Raw genomic sequence first — 20,000 nt, 5'->3', positions numbered from 1 at the left:
GCCTGTAAAATATTGCAGCAAATCGAACCATGCACTCGAAACAACCACTGTAGCATTAACCATCAGTGTTAGAAAATCTCTCTCTATAGTAAATAAACACAACCCAGTTGTCTTCTGTAGCAGGTTCTAGTGGTGTAGCCTATTCAGGCACTCGCATTTATGTGAATTATTTAACCGTTAGCTGACGACAGCTCACTGAGAAAGGAAAATGTTTTCCCAGATATCTTTAATAGTGTTTTTATTTTTATTTTATGCTTCCTGGTGTGATTAGTGAAGTGACGCCTTGGCTTATTTGAAATGTTCCACAACGAAAACAGATTAAAGATGATTGGACAGAGAAATATCCGATTTAAATTCCAAACAGATGTCTCATGGCGCTAGTTAAAAGTGATAATATAAAGCACCACTGCTAACACTGATGTGACTGATGTGCTTTCACTTGTGCCTGACTGCTGGCTTGATCCTCCACCTGACAGGTTTTCAAAGTTTAAGCATTAAAGGACGTCTGAACTTTAGACTTATAGCTGGTTAAAAAAAAAGTCTTTCTTAATAAGTCACACATCATCATCAGAAAAAATGACTTATTTACATCCTAAGCCAAGCCTTGCACATGGCATCTCTCCGTCACGTCTTAATGTCTTTTCGTTTCCCGTGTCCTTCCTTCAGGTTTGGCAAGCACCGCAAAGACGAGAGAACAGGGGACAAGATGGAGCGCAAAGGCTCAAGCAAGAACAAAATGGATGACATGCAGGCCACAGAGGAGGAGATGCAGAGGATGCGTTTGGAGAGAGAGAGGTGAGGCTTCATCCAGCTCCCACTCCTGTGCAAAATAAAAAGCCTTACAAATAAAATAGGCAGTGCTAGAAACTTGCCTAATTAACTGAATTGGGGTGAAAAAGGTATGAGAAAGTCTGTGTAAGTGTTGCTAGTTTGTGTGGTTAGTGGCTTTTATAAGAGAGTATTAAATTGATCAATTATAGATTGTTTTTCCCTTTTGTGCTGCTGAATAGGTCTCAGTGCTAATTGGAGCGCTCAGCCAACATGGGACCATGTGTAGAATACGGCTTTCTCGTTGTGAATGTTTTCACAGCTGTTAATTGTTGCCTTTGAGGTAACTGGTCATAAGATTTCTTTAGTATTTTTAAGATTTTTTTATGCTTCACATAAGAGAAATTGCTGACGGGTACTAATTGGGTTCTATAAGTAAAAATAGCACATTTCAGTCATCAGCTTATTATAGGAAAACTCACACTGGTTGGTATCTTTTATCACACCACAGGCTTGAATACCTGTCTTATTCATTTTCACAGCCATCTTTAGCTACATGAATGCAAACATGCATTGTTTACAAATCCCTATTAATTTATCACAAACAATAAGAAGACAATATCAGTTGCTTTCCCCGTACGTGTAGAGGACTTGCGACCCCCTATTATACCACACAAACCAAATGAACTTAGTTATCAAGCCACTTTTGCTAATGGAGCATAATTGAATCGCAACAATAGGGCCAGTGCAGGCCTCCGCGGAGAGAGCACCCAGGCCCGGCAGTGACAATGAGGCTGGCCTTGTCAATGAAACATCTGGAGCCCATTATCAAAGGAGCCTGCCTTGCCTGTGGCGCTCTCCACCATGGGCACTGGAAATCGGTGCTCTGGCCTGCAGCCCAGAACCCCGCCAACTCGACAGAAAGAGAGAGAATGCGCTTCCCGGCAGCTCTCTGTCTTTTCAATCAATGCCCCAAGTCAATCAAATACTCATTTTTCACATTCCACAACTTCATTTATTTCCATATCTTTCCATTCTGAAGACGTTTCATATACACTATCCCGGGAAAGCTTCACGGATTTTGTTTGGAGAGGTCTATTGGGCTTGCATCTTGAATTAAATCAAGATTTGTTTGCTCCATTCCTCATGCCCCTGTGCTCGAGTTTTCCTCCACTTAATGGAAGGGTGTCCTTTAGGGAATTTGTCCCAGAAATAATAATCTGTTCAGCCACCACACTATGAACATGATATTCAAAGCACTAGGGAGACTGACGGCTTTAAAAAAAAAAAATCAATTGCTACTGCATTTTCTTTTGACGTGTTGTTATACAGTGAAGCACATGTTGGAAAGTCACGTGGATGAGTGTAATGTGAACCTGTGACAAAAGCTGTGATTAATTACACTAGCCACAGAGACTGGGCTGTTTCTCCAGGCTCTTGATATTGCAGCTCAGGTGATGGTACTGTAGGTGATGACTAACAGAAGAGGTTGTTTAAGGTTACTTTAATAACTATTAGTCTGTTTGCGGGGGGAATTTATACTTTGGCTCATTTTGCTGTTTGCTTTATTTTTATACAAATCCAACAAACCAAAAACCACCAGGATTGATACCACCTTCTCAGACTCTCTCATACTATTAGATTCCGTTACTTAAACACTGCACAGGCAGAAGCGCCTTTAGGTGCTGGTCAGGATTGCTAAAACTGAAACAAATCCATACCTTAAAAAGAATCACAACAGGTATACCGGATCAGCCATCACACTAGCACTGCAGCAGATTTAGTGTACTAGCTCTCTAAGATGTTCATGAAACTCTCTGCTTCTCGGGAGCTTTAGGGCTTACCTTGCTATATTTGTGAATGACTTAAGCTCCCTAAATCCTCTTCTGTCACTGCTGTATGGATGACAGCCCCTGCAACACTGAGCAAAATAAAAATAAAAAAAGAAAGCTTTGAAAGCAGGCAGAGTGCTATCAGGCCTGATGTGGGTTGAGGATGATGGAGTGTCTGCATCAGTAGCATTTGTTTTGCCACAATTGAGTAAATTGTAAGCAGCTGCTGCCCACAGTCCTCTGCCGGTCCTCCAGCCGCCAGCTTTTCCGTGCCTCATCAGCAGCACAGCGACTCTTCTGGTGGGCTTTGTTTATGCCTGTGGAGGTTCATGGACCCCTGCGTGATTTTGATTTTTTTTAATTGCTTTGACTGCAAGGACCACCATGGCAGAGCTCCAATTAGAGATGGGGGGGGAATCATGCAGGGCACAATCTCTGAGGAAGTCCTCAAAGGTTTTGTAGACACCCAGCCAGGGCAGGAACTACAGAACAATGCACATGGCTTCCTCTCATCTGTATCAGTGTGTTAGCAAATTTGTGATTATAACTGCTTGGTTTCAGAGCATAATAATGACCAATGGACGGAGCTAAGAGTGGTAAACATCATCTTCCGCTCTTATCTGCTTCGGTTCCGCCGGGCTGCTAATCAACGGCTAGCACGCGTCCATCTCCTGGTTTCCTGCTCCTTAAGCCTATGGTTTCCTTATGTTTGTTTGGCTTCTTCCTGAGTGCAGCCAGCCCGAGACGCCTCCGATTCTCAGCCCTCTTTCCCTATATTCTCCACTATCGCAACTAGCAGCTTCCTTTCTTCCTTGGGGCCCACATACCAGCCGGAAGTCTGGGCATAAATGCCCGTTTGATTCCTACTAGTCCCACTAGAGGCTGCTTTTCTGTCTTTATTCATCCTCATTTATTTTCAGGATATTTTCGAAGTGTGTTTAACCATGAGTCCCTTTTTGTTTTGCTATGTTTTTAGCATTTTGGAGGTTACGTCTTTGGTCGACAGTAGTAAAGGTTTGATTTGTCAGAAAAAGCTTAGTTCTTCTAAAAAGTTCTTCCTGTTTTCAGAAAAGTAAATTAACCACATGGACACCAAAAGTACACACGCTTTAGCTGAACTTCTGCTAATGTTTCCACTCCACTTAAAATCGCAGCTGCAGTGATCGAGTCTGCCCACAGCTATGCACATATTTTCATACTTTATTTGATGCATTAATGCATGTTAATCATTATCACGACCAATCATTCCCCCTTACTGTGGCAGTAATTGTGTTACAAAATAATTAGCTCATTATGCTCAGGAGCCTTTTGTAACATTTTGCTGTTTGACTAGGCTAATTAGCATGCCGAGTTCAAAGGCAGATGACACAGGCTGATTGTGAACCTGATTGTGTTTGTAATTAAATTGATAGTTGGCCTGTGGCTAAAAATGGTAGTTAGGATTATAATTTTCTGCAAATTTTTATAATTGTTACACTCTGACCAGTTTCACCACAGGCATCATCTGATGGGTTGCCTTATGAACATTGTTTTTTTCTCCTCTACTTGGTAGTGAGGAAAGTGAAGATTATTCTGCTTTATCTAGCTTAACTAGATGTACACTTGCGGAGAAGTACACTACTTGTAAACTATAGTTGCGGAGAAAATAACACAAAAATTTAAGTGTATTGAGTCAAAAGCGTAAGTTGACTGGTTAATGTGTGGGACTACTGATCACAACATTGTGAGTTCAAATGCCAGGTCCAGCAATCTGTCACTTTTGGACCCTTGAGCAAGGCCCCTAACCCTGAATTGCACAGTTTTGTAAAATGAAATGAATGTATGTCACTCTGGATAAAGGGCAGTTGCCAAATGCTATCAATTTAAATGAAAACTCATATATGTTTTCTCGGAAATGTCTTGGGCCACCAGAACAGCCTCAGATTGCCTTTGGCTAGAAGTCTCTAGAAGTGTAAGCTTCCCAAAGATGCTCTCCCAGTTTGATGGTGGTGGCATGCTGGAGGTGTTGTGGGTGGAGTGTGTATCTTAGCTTGCTTGTGTTGTTTTGTTTTGATAAGCAGTGAAATATATTCAGTGAGGAAAGGAAGAACCGCAGGCTAGCCAAAGTGCCATTCCTCACTAACATACCACCCCCAACCCAATCCCCATCATTTTTTTTTTACAAATACAACCCCAAGCGCCTGTGAGCTTTATTTTCCGACTTTTCTAAATAGACAAGTTTAATGCGTCTTTTATCATACAAAACCTTTTCCATATCTTTGGGTTAGGCAGCATTTATTATGTTGAATATTACAGTGTGGTTTTGGCAGAGAGAGTGTTTAGACTGGTGGCTAATCTCGGGATAAGGAAGCGATATGAGAGGTATTTGGCTATACTCGGCCGGTCCTTAATGAGATGTTGTGGACAAGTATCACATCTTATGCATATGTACATTCTAATGCTTTTCTAAAGACTAAAGCCAGGCTACAATGTTAAGGACTGTTTTTTTTTTTCATGGCTGTTACCTAGAAACATAATGGTAGGCAAAGCTTTCAGCTATAATAGCATCATTCTACTGACAGAACACCTACACACCAACAGGCAGTGCATATGCAAGCTAATAAAAACATCGAACTCTTAATTGGTCACACATCTGCATTCCCACACACACATAGAGAAACTAAGCATATTCTTCTCGCACTCTCACACACACTCATACACAGAGGAGCAGTTGGCACTAATTATCTTTGAATGTGGGTGGGTAATGATTCTGGACCAATGCCACATGAAACACCAGGAGCTGCGACGGCCTTCACTCAGGGAGGTACAGAGAGAAATTGACAGTGCAGTAATCATGTTCAGTTTAGCCACTTCTGTCTTTTGTGCTAACGCCACAACGGGCCATTAATCATGTAATGAAGTAAACAAGAGATGGTGAACTCTCACCAAGCTAGCCTGAGCTCATATTCACGCACAGAAACGTTAAGTGCACCAGTTAGAACCATCCTGAATGCATTTCTGCTATCTGCAGTATCATTCTACAGTAATGATGGATGGCTTTCCATGAACGAAGACATGCCCCTGTAGGAGCACTCGCACACAAAAGCTTTTATGAAAAAGTAAAGGTACATTTCTTGTGAATACACTGTACCTTTACGGCTCATTTAAGGTACAATCAGGGTCCTTAATGCCTAATTAGAACATCAGATGTATTTTGAATGTATGCTACATTTATTTCCACGAGTTAAATTCTTGCTGGAGGTACACAAATTAGTACGCTTGAAGGTACTGCTTTAAGCAGGAGAAAATCGAATAACTGTATAAATAAAGTCATGTCCTGACGCAACGCATACAATGGTTGCCGTTTAAAGTTACCGGCAAGGTCAGTGTTGAATTTGACTGAACTTTTAGTGTGGCAACAACAGATATAAACCCAAAATCCTAGGTACAACAGCTTTACTGTCTCTGTAGAAAAGCAATGGCATTGTTAGCAAAAAGCAATTTTACCTCTTCTCGTCTATTGGCTGTCTTGGTATATGACCGCAGGGCCAGGTATGGCCTGGTGCTTTTGCTCATACTGGACATTATCTCATTGAGACACACATTGCCATAGCAGATTCTATCTGTCTATTATGTGCAGTCTGCCAGAGGGATGGATTTGCTATTTGGTTTCTGTAAAACCTGCCATAACACGGAGCAGGGATGTTCCGGGCAGCGAGGTGACATCAGTTTCTGAGCAGAAGGCAGGTGGGCTGACCTCGTTCTCCTCTCACATTTCACCTTGTTCGTGTCCCTGATATTAAATCAACAGCCTAAAACCAGCATGTTCCAGAGAGTGGAGTTCTTTTGAGATTTCAAGCCAAGAGTTTCATTAAGAAAAATGCTTGTTTGTGCGAAGTCGGAAGATTTGGGTGTACAATGGCGTTATTGGTTTTACAAACTCCAGCAGTTTTTCTCATTACCACTAGGCTATTAACTGCACATGACACGGATATGTACACAGTTCTCACACAGTCCTCGCCAGACTTAGATTTGCACAGGCGAGAAAGGGAACAAAATGAAGCTACAGTAAATGGCATTGTAATCGCATTAGGCTGTCACGGAGAGAGAATGTTCATTGTTGGGAAATTAGATTGTGCTTATGAGAAACTGTGGAAACATCTAATTTTTCTTCCCTGGGTAACCCATAGTTGGCCCTAAGATTGCACCACGGAGCCTTCAGTCAGAGCTAAGACGGACAGCTGGCACAGGGCAGAGGTCAACTGCGACCTGGGGTGCTGGTGAAACAAGGCACTCTCAACACGTTGGACTGGTTTGGGGCGGGGGCGTGGGGGGGGGTTACTGAGGTGAAGAAACAGACACAATGTTAGAGCTCATTTGGTTCTAATAAGGCGGAAGGGTTTGTGTGCCATGGGTCACTCTATAGGGAGCCTACCCTGAATGCACCAGCCCACCTTGCAAGCCTATATCGTTCCTATTCCTGTTTGGAACACCGAAATGTACCCATACATGCTCTCATGCTTCAATCCAAAATAAAAGCCCTCGTTCACCATAGCTCAAATTTGCCCTGAGAAAACTGGTTTCTTCATGGAGGGGGAAAAAAACAAAGAGAAAGCAAGTGAGGAAAATATGGGAAGGGGCAGCTGGAGGAAGATCAGAGAGGCCCCGCTTTTCCTGCCATTTGGGAAGACGCCTACAGGATGTACTGCTCCACTCTTCTCCGGAAGGTCTCCCACTGGCTGTTTTAGCAGCTCTGTACGACGTCAGCCATAACAGGCCTGCTCTGACTCTGCTCTCTTAAAGGAAGCAGCAGGAGAGGCACTCTGAGGAGAAAGGGCTTAACCTCTGCAGAAAGCTGATTGAAATGTACTCCCACTGGAGGTTCTTGAAAGAATTTTGTCTCAAGGTTCCATTGAGCAGGCCGCTGTAATAGGGGTAAGGGTCCAAGGTAAACACAGGAAGGGAGGGTGGTGTCTGAGCAGCCTATTAACCCGGCAGGAGCTCTGAACTCAAGCAAACATCAAAACAGCAGGGAGTGATGACAAAAATCATTGATCATATACCTAAAGCATTTTATCTCTTATAACTAAACTTCATATTTGCAGAGGATTTGATGTTTCATAGGGCAGATGTTTTTCAGATTTAGTGGCCAAGTTCAGACTAATCCATAGTTTATACCAACAATTACATAATTACTTGCTGTTTGCTTTTCTTTTACTAACAGTTTGCTGCCCCTCTACATCTGATTCACCTAATCAGATTAACAGCAAGTATGTCATTGGCTGAGTTAAAACTAAAAATGTCCACCCACCATGATGGATAATTGTCTACCTACATGTTGTACTTCAACTCTGACTACAGGTCAAGGAATCTAACAATGAGATTTACTTTGTGTGTTTGCAGGATCCAGGCCAAGACTAGGGAGATAAGGGAGCGACAAGCCAGGGAGAGGGACTATGCCGAGATTCAAGACGTGACCCGAACCTTCAGCTCTGATGAGGAACACCCCTACGCAGGCATCGGCTCACTCGACTCGTCCATGGACAGCAGCCAGAGCCTGAACCAGGAGCAAAGGCCGCACAGTCCCAGAGAGCAGGGCCTAGAGAGCCTCTACGCCCAAGTCAACAAGCCACGCAATGAAGGACCACTGTCTTCAGAAAGGTAAGGAGCGATACTATTACACTCCGCATTCAGGGACGAAGCTGTGATTGTTCAGTGCTCATCCTGGCACCATTTGGAAGAGATGGTTTGACATCAGGTGCTCTGGATAGAAAGTAGTATTGGGAAGCTCAGCATCACTACCTGTCCAATAAGTTCAAGTTGCTTGTTGTGCATTGGAAAATGATCCTGTATATGCTCATGTGATGTGTCCCCCTGCATGTGACTTGAGCTCTCCCTTATCATGGAAAAGCAAAAGCGATCAAATGTGATATTCATATTTCACCAACATATCCCAGTGGCAGGGTTTACAGTGAAGGAAAATCATCAGTAATGCTCAAGGTGCAAAAATTTAATAACCAGAAGCCTCCTTTATTATAGTGGATCAAGTTAAATCCTGATTCCGTCTCAGACTTTGCAACAAACAGCCAATGCCTGTGTCATCTGGGGAGGGCAAAGTCATCTATATACAATGAGATGGTGCCCTGTTAAGGACAACACAGATGCCCCACATCCAGCCATTACCCTCTCCCCTCCAAACCCCCCCATTCTGCGGTTTTCTTCTTGGTGACATATAAAAAAAAAACCCTTGTGTTACAGATATCGCTGTTAAAACTTTAATATTGCACTTCTGTGTGACCTCAGGCTGAAATGTTATTGTGCTTGTTTTCAGGTTAAGGGAAAAAAAAACAAAACAACCTCAACAGCTTTATCTTCCTGAAGCACTGCTGATAATTTATTCCCCGGTGAAAATGATCCAGTGTCATTCCTCTTTCCTCCACAGCTTCATCAACATTTCATTTAAAACATTTAAATCCTGCACTCTCCTGTTGCTTCATTATCTTTTACATAGCTGTGCACACCTCTGTAAAATGACACTGTTTTTTTCCCCTCCTTTTCTTTCTTTTTTTTTCCCCCACACAGCTCTCTAGTGTCTATTTTAAGACCTTTAGCTTGCTCAAAGATTTTTCATTAGACTGCCTGTGTATGTGACTTACCTTCGGTTATGGTTAATGAAGCGTGAGGGGACAGCTTGGCTTTACTAACTCTCAGCACTCTTGTTTATTTGGCCGATTATTAGCTCATCGAGCGTAATCAAATTGAGCTGATGATTGACACCTGCCACTTGCTACGTGACCTTTCGCTCTCCGCAGTGTGATATGGCATGCTGCGGGGCTCACCAGTAGCCCCTCCCCCTCCTACTGCGATGTTGATCTTTCAGCTCATTCCTTCCCCTGTGCTGTGACCCCGAGTCCATGTGACTCTATGACACTACGCAGCCACTCGATAACCTGCTTAATCTGGGTGTCGATATCTCTGGGGATAGCAGGGAGATGCTTATAGTCGACGCCTAACCCCTGTGGCTGCACAAAAGAGACAGATATTTCTTCTCCTAAATGGCTTCAGCTTTGGAATAAACTGTCACTTCTCAGTCAGAGTTTTCCATGCGATGAAGGTTGCAGTAGGAATAAGAGTTTTCTGTAGGTTGAGGTATTGGATTTTTCGTGACAGTATTTTTGATTAGTTAGTGTGAACAGTACATGACTTCAGTTACGTTTCCCATGCATTGACATTGATAGAATAGTATAGAATAAAATAGTTTTTTTTCTATTGTCATCGTTTTCAAAACGAAGAACGACTGTTTCGTGTCATATAGCATACCGACTGTCTCATAACACCTAGCATAAGTCTACTCATAGGCTGTTACTGCATAGTTATATTGCATAGTTGTATGCCGTGCTTAATATAATATCAGCATATAATGGCAGGTTTATATACACTATATTGCCAAAAGTATTCGCTCACCCATCCAAATAATCAGAATCAGGTGTTCCAATCACTTCCATGGCCACAGGTGTATAAAATCAAGCACCTAGGCATGCAGACTGTTTTTACAAACATTTGTGAAAGAATGGGTCGCTCTCAGGAGCTCAGTGAATTCCAGCGTGGAACTGTGATAGGATGCCACCTGTGCAACAAATCCAGTCGTGAAATTTCCTCGCTCCTAAATATTCCACAGTCAACTGTCAGCTGTATTATAAGAACGTGGAAGTGTTTGGGAATGACAGCAACTCAGCCACGAAGTGGTAGGCCACGTAAACTGGCGGAGCGGGGTCAGCGGATGCTGAGGCGCATAGTGCGAAGAGGTCGCCAACTTTCTGCAGAGTCAATCGCTACAGACCTCCAAACTTCATGTGGCCTTCAGATTAGCTCAAGAACAGTGCGCAGAGAGCTTCATGGAATGGGTTTCCATGGCCGAGCAGCTGCATCCAAGCCATACATCACCAAGTGCAATGCAAAGCGTCGGATGCAGTGGTGTAAAGCACGCCGCCACTGGACTCTAGAGCAGTGGAGACGCGTTCTCTGGAGTGACGAATCGCACTTCTCCATCTGGCAATCTGATGGACGAGTCTGGGTTTGGCGGTCGCCAGGAGAACGGTACTTGTCTGACTGCATTGTGCCAAGTGTAAAGTTTGGTGGAGGGGGGATTATGGTGTGGGGTTGTTTTTCAGGAGCTGGGCTTGGCCCCTTAGTTCCAGTGAAAGGAACTCTGAATGCTTCAGCATACCAAGACATTTTGGACAATTCCATGCTCCCAACTTTGTGGGAACAGTTTGGAGCTGGCCCCTTCCTCTTCCAACATGACTGTGCACCAGTGACCAAAGCAAGGTCCATAAAGACATGGATGACAGAGTCTGGTGTGGATGAACTTGACTGGCCTGCACAGAGTCCTGACCTCAACCCGATAGAACACCTTTGGGATGAATTAGAGCGGAGACTGAGAGCCAGGCCTTCTCGTCCAACATCAGTGTGTGACCTCACAAATGCGCTTCTGGAAGAATGGTCAAAAATTCCCATAAACACACTCCTAAACCTTGTGGACAGCCTTCCCAGAAGAGTTGAAGCTGTTATAGCTGTAAAGGGTGGACAGATGTCATATTGAACCCTATGGATTAGGAATGGGATGTCACTTAAGTTCATATGCGAGTCAAGGCAGGTGAGCGAATACTTTTGGCAATATAGTGTATTTACATTAGAGGCTACAGTGTTCTTATGAGCAAATATTATAATGTGATGGTCAACTTAACATTTTTAAGACATACAGTCTTAGAATAATTATAGTATAATCACTTCTGAGCATGTGTAGAGATGCATGTCAGGCAGTAGAATGCATTATGGTGGCTGATTAATGATATATAATATATATACAATATATATTTTTTTACATTTATTTTTTATTTTATATTAGATGTCAGAACGTTCTTTGGCAGACCGTCTAGAGGTTGCGTGACATGTTTGCGATGATTGGTTTGGACCAGTCAGTGGCTTGTACTGTTTTTAGCTCCACCCATATGTCCCAGTTTGGTATTCTTGGCACTCTAGAAAGAAGCCTAACTAAATTCAGCACAGGCATTTTGTAGCACTGTGCGTCACCTGACAATGGAAATGGAACAGCCAAAATGTGGGATCATTGATTTATTCATTTGAATTTTCTAAAACTCATCACTATTTGAGAGCAACTTTTATTTTTCATTCTTTGTTTAAACTGATTGATTTGGCTTATTCCTTTGCTCTCTGTCAGTCCCTAGGATGTTTTTCTTTCTCTCCAACTCTAGACATTTCTTACTAATACTATGAGGCACATGTAATATTTAAAGGCATGATTAAGTGGAAGACACGATGCTCTGATAAGGTGAAAAAGACCCAAAATGTCTACTATAGCGTATTGTCCCTCCTCTTTTTTCAAGAGGATGAAAGAAAGTGAAGCCTGTTTTATTTCCAGCGCTTTGTTCTGGGTGTACTCGGCCTCGGCAGCTACAAGCTGGCACACTGCACTGCACTGGCTGCTGCTTTGGAGTGTGTGATAAACGGCTGCTTTTGTCTTCTTCACTGAATTTACAATCATCATCTCATTCTCTCTTAATGCCAACAGCGGCCTATTTATAGCAGCATGGATAGTACCATCCTTACGGGGGGGAGATGATAACACACTCTCTCTCTCTCTCTCTCTCTCACTCACACACAAACATACATGTAGAGATTGCATCAACCTAGCATTGTTTATAATTAAATCCTCCAACTCCAGTTTCTCAGCAACACCAGTTATGTAAGAAATTGCCTTGCTTCTGGATAATTTGCACATGGACGTGTTTATAAGAAGTAATATAATGAGAACAGAGGGCATCTTATCTTTACAAGGTCTTTAAAAAAGGAAAAAACCTCACCAGGACTTTTCTACCTTGCACATCACTTCAGAGGAAGGCTCTGTGAAATTTGCTGTAATATTTATCATTGTGGCCATGGATTTAATTGCCTACTTTATTTCTTTATTCTGCTCCAAGGCCTGCAATCTACAGACATGCCGTAAAAGGTTTTGTCTGCAATCTGAATGCGTTTCAGTTTTTCGGCACCTTGATCAGCCTGGCTTCATCAACGAGTCGAGGCACACAACCTTTTTCGCTTTTGCAAATGGTGTCAGACTCCTGCTATAAAAAGCCTCTAACCACAAGTGAATGTTGACTCTCTGTCAGAAACGGACACATGTGGCTTTCACCAAGTTCAGAGTCAGAAGTCGATCCGTGTGAATATTCCCAAAGCAGAGTGAGAAAAAAAATAACCCCATCTGAAGTGGTTATTCTTGTACATGTAACACAGAAGTAAATGTTTTCATACCATGGATGTTAGGGGTGCAGGACATAAAAAAATCGTCACACGGTTCTCAAAGACATCTCTATGAAATATGACATGTGTCACTGCCAACAATAGTAGTAGTAGTAGTGTGTAAATGAGTTAATTTATTTATTAGTGATTTTATATCATTTATATAATGTTTAAGCATCAATATCATAAGTCATAACAATAATAAAAAAAAAAATAGTTTCATTCATGAGAAATAATAAAAACTGGAAAAACTCAATCTGCACATTTTACAATTAAAAAATGTCATGTCACATCATATTTCAAGATATTTACAATCTCAGGAAAGCTTACTGTGTCATAATTGATCACGATGTCGATGTCATATTGTCATATCACCCAGCAATAATGGACACAGCATGAGGATCAGGACTTCCTGTCTGAAGGTGTGAAGGCAAGAGGCACATTCTGTTATGCATTTCCTGTCACAGACACAAAAAGGAGGAATTGGTTACAGTTGAGTGCAAAAGTTTGTATCACCATTGTTTCTGAATAATGAACAGGAGATTGATGTACAAAGGAAGTAGTTGAAATAAGATCCAAATCCAAAATGTAACTTCTTTCAGTGCTATGTTGAGTTATTCTCATGTTAGGTCTAGAAGTGTAGGTGGTGAGCAATGAGGCTGAGAGAGAATTGAAATACTGTCCAGAGGAAGTAAAAGAAGTGAAAAGATCTTAAATGTTCCCAAGGCTAGTGCAAATCTTTGACCTAATATCATCAGACTTATTTCACTTGTGATCACGAAGAAACGTGTGAATGCCAACACACTGAATGTCTGAATGTCCAAAGGGTGTGTAGACTTTTGCACTCAACTGTATATCATTCACATGCACTGAGACTGCAGAATCCCTTGGTAATAAATAAGGCTCAAAATGATTTTTTTTTTTTTTTTTTGAAGAGCTGAATCCTGTTAAATATAGTAACTGGATCTCTCCTATCTGTGGTCACTCTAGTGTATTGTACTAGTCAGCACATTTCAGAGGCAAAGCTGTCAGGATTTTGTGAAGACACTCCAAGTCAGCATCCTGACTCTCGTCTAAATAGACAAATTGTGCTGCTACAAATCCCCACTGTGTCTGATAGCCGCAGCCAGACATGCATATCACAGAGCCCTTTTTGAATCTGTTTATTTGTGATGACTTGCTCGGAATCCCTTCCAGCCATTGAGTCAGTGCTGAGATTGATATATATATATATATATATATATATATATATATATATATATATATATATATATATATATATATATATATATATGTATATATATACAAAAATGTGAGATTGCCAAACTTTCAAACATCAAGTCTCAGAAGCTATCAAGTGACTAGCATGTGATCTGGGTGGGGATGGACAACAATAGTTCGTTAGAAAGAAGAACTTAGACAGGACAAGGGAAGACCCAGGGATCATTCGAGTTCAATTTTTGAAATATTTTCCATCAAGAAAGAAAGGCATTCGAATGAGCCGAGTTTAAGTTTAAGCCTTCGGGGCCTACACAGGGTACAGAGACAATAAGCACATTATTGATCAGCTGGCAATGAAAAGTGATGTGGTGCCATGATTATTTTTTTTTGAATGTCCATTAAAGCCATCGTGATGTGTTTTGATGTCATATAATACCAAATCATGTGATGGCTTAAAGACGGGAAATCCAACCGGCCCATTCTTTTAAAAGCACGTATACAGCCAGACGTTACTGTGTGTGTGTGTCGTTGTATTTTCATTTTTATTTTACTCCCACAGCACAGCCCATGGCTCCAAAATCAATAAAAGGCTCTTTTCACTTTGCCAAAAATGTTTCCAGGCCCATTAACCTCAGATTGTGTTGAGGAGGTCCAGCCCCCAGTCTGAGGTCCAGCGTGCAGATTAGTGAAAGCACAGAAAACAAGTCTGCTGCAACCAGCCCACAGCTGTACAAACACTGCCAAACTATAAGTGAAATCCTGAGTCAGGTCCATCCGGCTGTGTACGAGTCCCAATCAGAAGGTCACTGCAGCGGTAGAACAGAGAGATCCTGGGCTCTGGTGCTCGTAATGTGTGTGGGAGCTGCGGTGAAGGCTTGTAAACCCACTCCCCTTACACACTCTTCAGCTTTACTGCCACTGCATGGGAGAAGCACACACCACCACCGTTCCCTGTTTTTATTACTGCATGTACTGGTCTCTTTTGCTGAATGACTGAGCTTTGCACTAGAGGTCTGATTGGCTTATACCACAGCGATTGGCCAGCAATTACTATGCATAATTTAATAACATATGAAACTTCACCAATTTTAATTGTTTAGAGTTAGTTACAATGATGAGAGAGATGTTGCATCCTGTTCACGTTTACAAATGGCCACAATAAATGGTCAGTCTCTCACCAGCCTTGTTCTTCTCTCTCTCTCTCTCTCTCTCTCTCTCTCTCTATCTATCATATATCTGGAAATATTTCCGGGGTATATCATAATAGTATGCCGGAATATATTCTTTGACTAACATTTTTTCTCTGGTTCTTCATTAGAGTTGACAGATTATACATGTATTTAGATCCTAGAGCTCTGCACTAATGATTTATTTTACACGTTAGTCTGTAATGGTGAATGACCTGTTTTGTTGTTTTGTTTTTGTTTTTTAGACAGGCAATCAACAGGGTAGACCTGAACCTCTACAGGACTCAGGTGCAGCAGAGCAGACTAGAGCATGCTCAGCGTGCACTGAACTGACAGGTGCCATGCTGATTGAGATTTGGGGAGCGTAAAGCAAACCCTCACCACTGTGATACACACCGGTTTGATTGACGGCTGCTCCCATTAGCGCTATATTCTTTAAGCTGCTGCTCTAAGCCGAGAGAGTGAGGGAGAGAAGGAGAAAGAGGGAGATATCTCTCGCTCCAGAGATTTTGGCTGTTGGGAACTGCTAAAAGAAGTTCACCTACAGAGATGCACAGCAAGGTGTTTTTCCCTTTCTCTGTCTCCCTGCTGCTTAACTTCTTTTCCTTCTCTCTCTCTTCTAAATCCACTTCCACCTGACTTTGCATGGTGCTGAAATTGGATTATAAGCCGCAGGTACCTTTCAGGTCATAGCTTTCATGTGTGTGTGAAGCTGTTTATGTTGTGGGGTTTGTCGCTGTTAGAGAGAGCGAGAGAGAGAGAGAGGAGGGTGGGGTGAAGAGGAGCGAAGCATAATCCCTCAGACACAAACATACTTTATACATTTGCATTTGTTCCTCCCGGCTGCAGTGAGACCCAACATGACCGCTTATTATCTCCTGCATCATTATAACATCATCATTTCTTTTGTTAGTGACATCGCTGCTATCATTCCTGTTGATGTGTTCAAAACATCCAGTTCAATAACATCATGTCAGAATCATTATTAGCTGTTCGATCCTTCATCCACTTTATCAAATCCTCCTCCATCTTCCCATCCATCCATCCATCCATCCATCCACACACCCATCCATCCACACATCCAATCCTTATTGTGAATATTTCCTCGAACATTTCATTGCCTTAATCATATCCTACACTTCCATTCATTTAATCCAATCCATCCATTCCTCCTCCGTATTTTCTATCCAATCTTCCTCCATCATTCCATCTATCCAGTCTTGCTCCATCATCCAATTCTCCCACTCCTCTACCATAGTCCCATTTACCCACTACTCGTCCTTCCAACCATTTCTCCAAACCCACTCCATCATCCCATTTAGCCCAACCTTCTCCATCTTCCCATCTATACAATCTTCTCTCATCTCCCACAGTCCCATCTATTCACTACTCCTCCACAGTCCCAGCCATCAAATCCTCTTCCATTTCTCCATCTGCCCAGTCCTCCACCAATCTATCAAATTCTCCAACTTTTTTCATCCTTAGAATTCACCCGATCCTTCTTTTCTCCTCCCTTTCCTGTGCGGAAAGAGTATAGAATTGAACGTAAAAAAGTAACTAAGTAAGTGCATTTTATTTATAATCAACAACAGAGAATTCTTTCCCACTTTTTCCCACCATTGTTTTTCTCAGTTCCGTTTTGCATAACCCTTAGTTTGCACAGATTAGTTTTTCCCCGTAAAAATTACCACAGGCACATTGCATTATCTCTGTTTGCATTCTTTAATTAGCCCTGAATCAAATCTTAATAGCAATAGTGATTTTATTATTATTTTCTTCTCAATTCAATTATGCGACCATTAAAATCCGAGTGCATCTGGAGTGTTTTCTCTTAAATAGCATTTTGTTAATAATTCATTGGTAGATAGATGGGCACTCTGAGATAGTTACACATACTTATAGAGTGCGTGTATATGTCTATTTAATCTCCTCTCTCATCAGGGTCTGGGGAATATGAGAAATTGTATAGGATTTTATATGCTGTGTGTCAACATGCACACGGTCTTAATGGCGTTTGTGTAGATTAGGCTAATTGTAATAGCTCGCTTCGGGGACAAATTAAGTGTCTGAGCGTATATTACTCTCTCTCTCTCTCTCTCTCTCTCTCTCTCGTTTAGATCTAAGTTAGTGTGTCTGGGTATATTTTACCTTCTGTTATAATAGTTTACCTACCGCGGAGGTTGGGGCAGTCCCCACCTGTGTACATTTCCTGCCTGCTTTGCGCTCTTTCGCCTGGTTTCTGGGGACGAGCTGGCTGGTCTTGTTGATTTGCTGCTGGGTGTATGGCCACACCTTCTGTAGCATCGAGTTTGCTGATTGTGTGCTTTTGTTTTGGAGCAGCTACATGCTAGTTGCAAAGCTGTCGAGTTGCTAATGGGCATGCCACCACGGCTTGAGACCTTTTGCTGCCACTTTTAAACAAACACGTGATGTTTGTGAGACGGTTCGAGGCTGCTTGACGCCTCTTGGGCTGAACGCGCTCCTACAAGGGCAACCTTGTCTTTTCAATACATTACCATTCCCAAGTTTTTTGGATTAGAATAATGATTCTTTATAATAATTGTCATGATTTGCTGAATTGTTTCTCTTTGTTGTTATATAATTTGCATTTGTGGTTTCCTTTTTGTTTGTTTGTTTTTTTAAGTGTATTATTGTGCTTTTTTTAAAAAAAATTTTTTATACCTTTCTTTGCCTTTTGTTGATCTCGATTGATTTTGTAAAGTGAGCTTAAGCTTGGGAAATGTGCCACATAAATAAAGTGTTAAGATCTGTAAATATTTAAAATGCAAAATGTTTTCATGGATTTTCTCACATTTTTTGATAAACATGTAAAATAATCCTTTGTGCATTCCAGATTCATTTCATAGCTTTCTGTAAGAACAAAGACCCCCTGCACTCAGAGCTCCGGCTCTTATCTGGTATGTTATATGCTGATAGTAAGTAGTATCTGCAAGGCAAACGCGAGTGAATTATCTGGTGCGCCTGTTTTCATTTTTTTTGCCCCGCTTTGGAGAAGGCCCTCTGGGATGTGTACAAGGAGATGAAGCGTGAGGCAGGCAATTTATCCTACGCTTGCACCATTACATTCATTTAGAAAAGCAAACAGCCCGAAAGGTGAGGCAATGCTTTAAACACACACACACGCACACACACACGCACTTAAGAACTTAATATGTGCACTTGTACAAACAAATGCTTGTGGACACTTCCATACACGTGCACACACAATCAGCGGTGGGGAAACAGAAGAGGACCTTATTACGAACCACACACACGAGAGCGGCTTCTTCATTGTCTGTGATACTTGCCGTAATGAACTTCCTGCAGGAAGATGAAAGGAAGAAGAAGAAAAAATAGAGTTATGTGTTGGTGGAGAATAGAGCCCAGATGAAAAGAAACCAAATGTGAGACAGGCCACGCTTCCTCTCTTGCATCTGTTCTACAGGCTTTAAACTATCAGGCCTGCAACCTCACTCATCTCTCTCTCTCTCTCTCTCTCTCTCTCTCATACACACATGTAGTATCATATTAACACTGTTTGCAAACACACATACATCATGTAACAGATTCTGTCAGTATGTAATTGGTCTTTCCTATAGCACAAGGAAGCCATGGCAGAATTATAACTCCATTATTCACAAAGCCTCATGAAAAGAATGCTGTACATGTGGAGCTTGTGCTGCCTTTATAGAAGACTATTAAACTGATGTTAATTCAAGAAAATTGCATGTTCTTACCTCCTCCTTATTACCGCCGCTATAGTCGCAAATATGACCCATCAAAGCAATACTTTTCAGTTTATTTGATTACAGATGACAAGAAAGCAGCGCCTTGATGCGCCAGGGTTTGTGGCGTACAGGATATTACCTGAGAGGAGCTTATTAGATATGGGTGGAAAGGCTTTTTCTGGGTCACCGCTGGGTATTTCTATTTTTCCTCAGCTACTGTACTTATAAGAGCTACTAGACAGTTTTCAAATGATGGATAACCCAATTCACTAGTGTAATCACAGACTCCCGGCATAACATCTCCTCTTTCATCTTGCATCTCACAGAGCTCACATGGCCCCCAAAAACAGGGCTGGGGTAAATGCAATTGAAGAAAAAAAAAGCAGCTGATGGAGTAGGGCAGGGGCTCCAGCCAATACCTGAATACTTTCCAATCTTTCCCTTTCTGTCTGCCTTACGCTCTTCTTTCTATCTGGCATTACATTTCCTGCTTGTCTTGGACCAGATTAGCTCCTCACTCTTGCTGCATGTTTGGATGTCATGGAGACTCGAGGCCTCCTCCTCCCTGCTCTGGCAGCAGACCAAAGCTTGCACAAGTCAGGTTTTGGGTAAGGTGTGGATATTGCTAGAAAAAAATATTATACTCTCTCCATTGTTTGGGGAGAGTCTTACGGATTTTTTTTAATAACAGATGCAAAAATAAAAAATACTATTTTATTAGGAAAGTCTTTTATTATTACTATTATTATTATTATTATTATCATTATTATTATTATTATTATTATTATTATGGATTATAATTAAAGCTATTAAACTGTAGCTGGTCATGTGAAGGTTAACATTTCCTCTTAACTGTTAGCATTAATCAGAGGTGCCAACATCTGTATTTTACTGTAGCATTTAGTTTATTTGATCCTTTTTGACGCAGCTAAAGCAGCGGTGAAAACAAAAGCTATATAAAATTC

At 41.6% G+C, this 20,000-nt stretch overlaps 1 protein-coding gene across 3 annotated transcripts in view; it reads left to right on the top strand.

Annotated features, from left to right (window-relative positions):
• pard3aa (par-3 family cell polarity regulator alpha, a) overlaps positions 1–20,000 on the top strand; it is a 402,663-nt gene that overhangs the window by 295,429 nt on the left and 87,234 nt on the right. For 2 of the 3 annotated variants that reach the window (XM_058401320.1, XM_058401312.1), the window contains 2 exons: positions 667–795; positions 7,983–8,240. In XM_058401320.1, the coding sequence (XP_058257303.1) occupies positions 667–795; positions 7,983–8,240 (387 nt within the window). Of the gene's footprint in view, positions 1–666; positions 796–7,982; positions 8,241–15,552; positions 18,041–20,000 lie in introns of those variants that run through there. The other variant, XM_058401328.1, reaches the window with a different exon arrangement.

This window comes from Hemibagrus wyckioides, linkage group LG01, assembly GCF_019097595.1.
Source record: "Hemibagrus wyckioides isolate EC202008001 linkage group LG01, SWU_Hwy_1.0, whole genome shotgun sequence".
Taxonomy (NCBI): domain Eukaryota; kingdom Metazoa; phylum Chordata; class Actinopteri; order Siluriformes; family Bagridae; genus Hemibagrus; species Hemibagrus wyckioides.
This window is presented reverse-complemented; position numbering and strand designations above follow the sequence as displayed.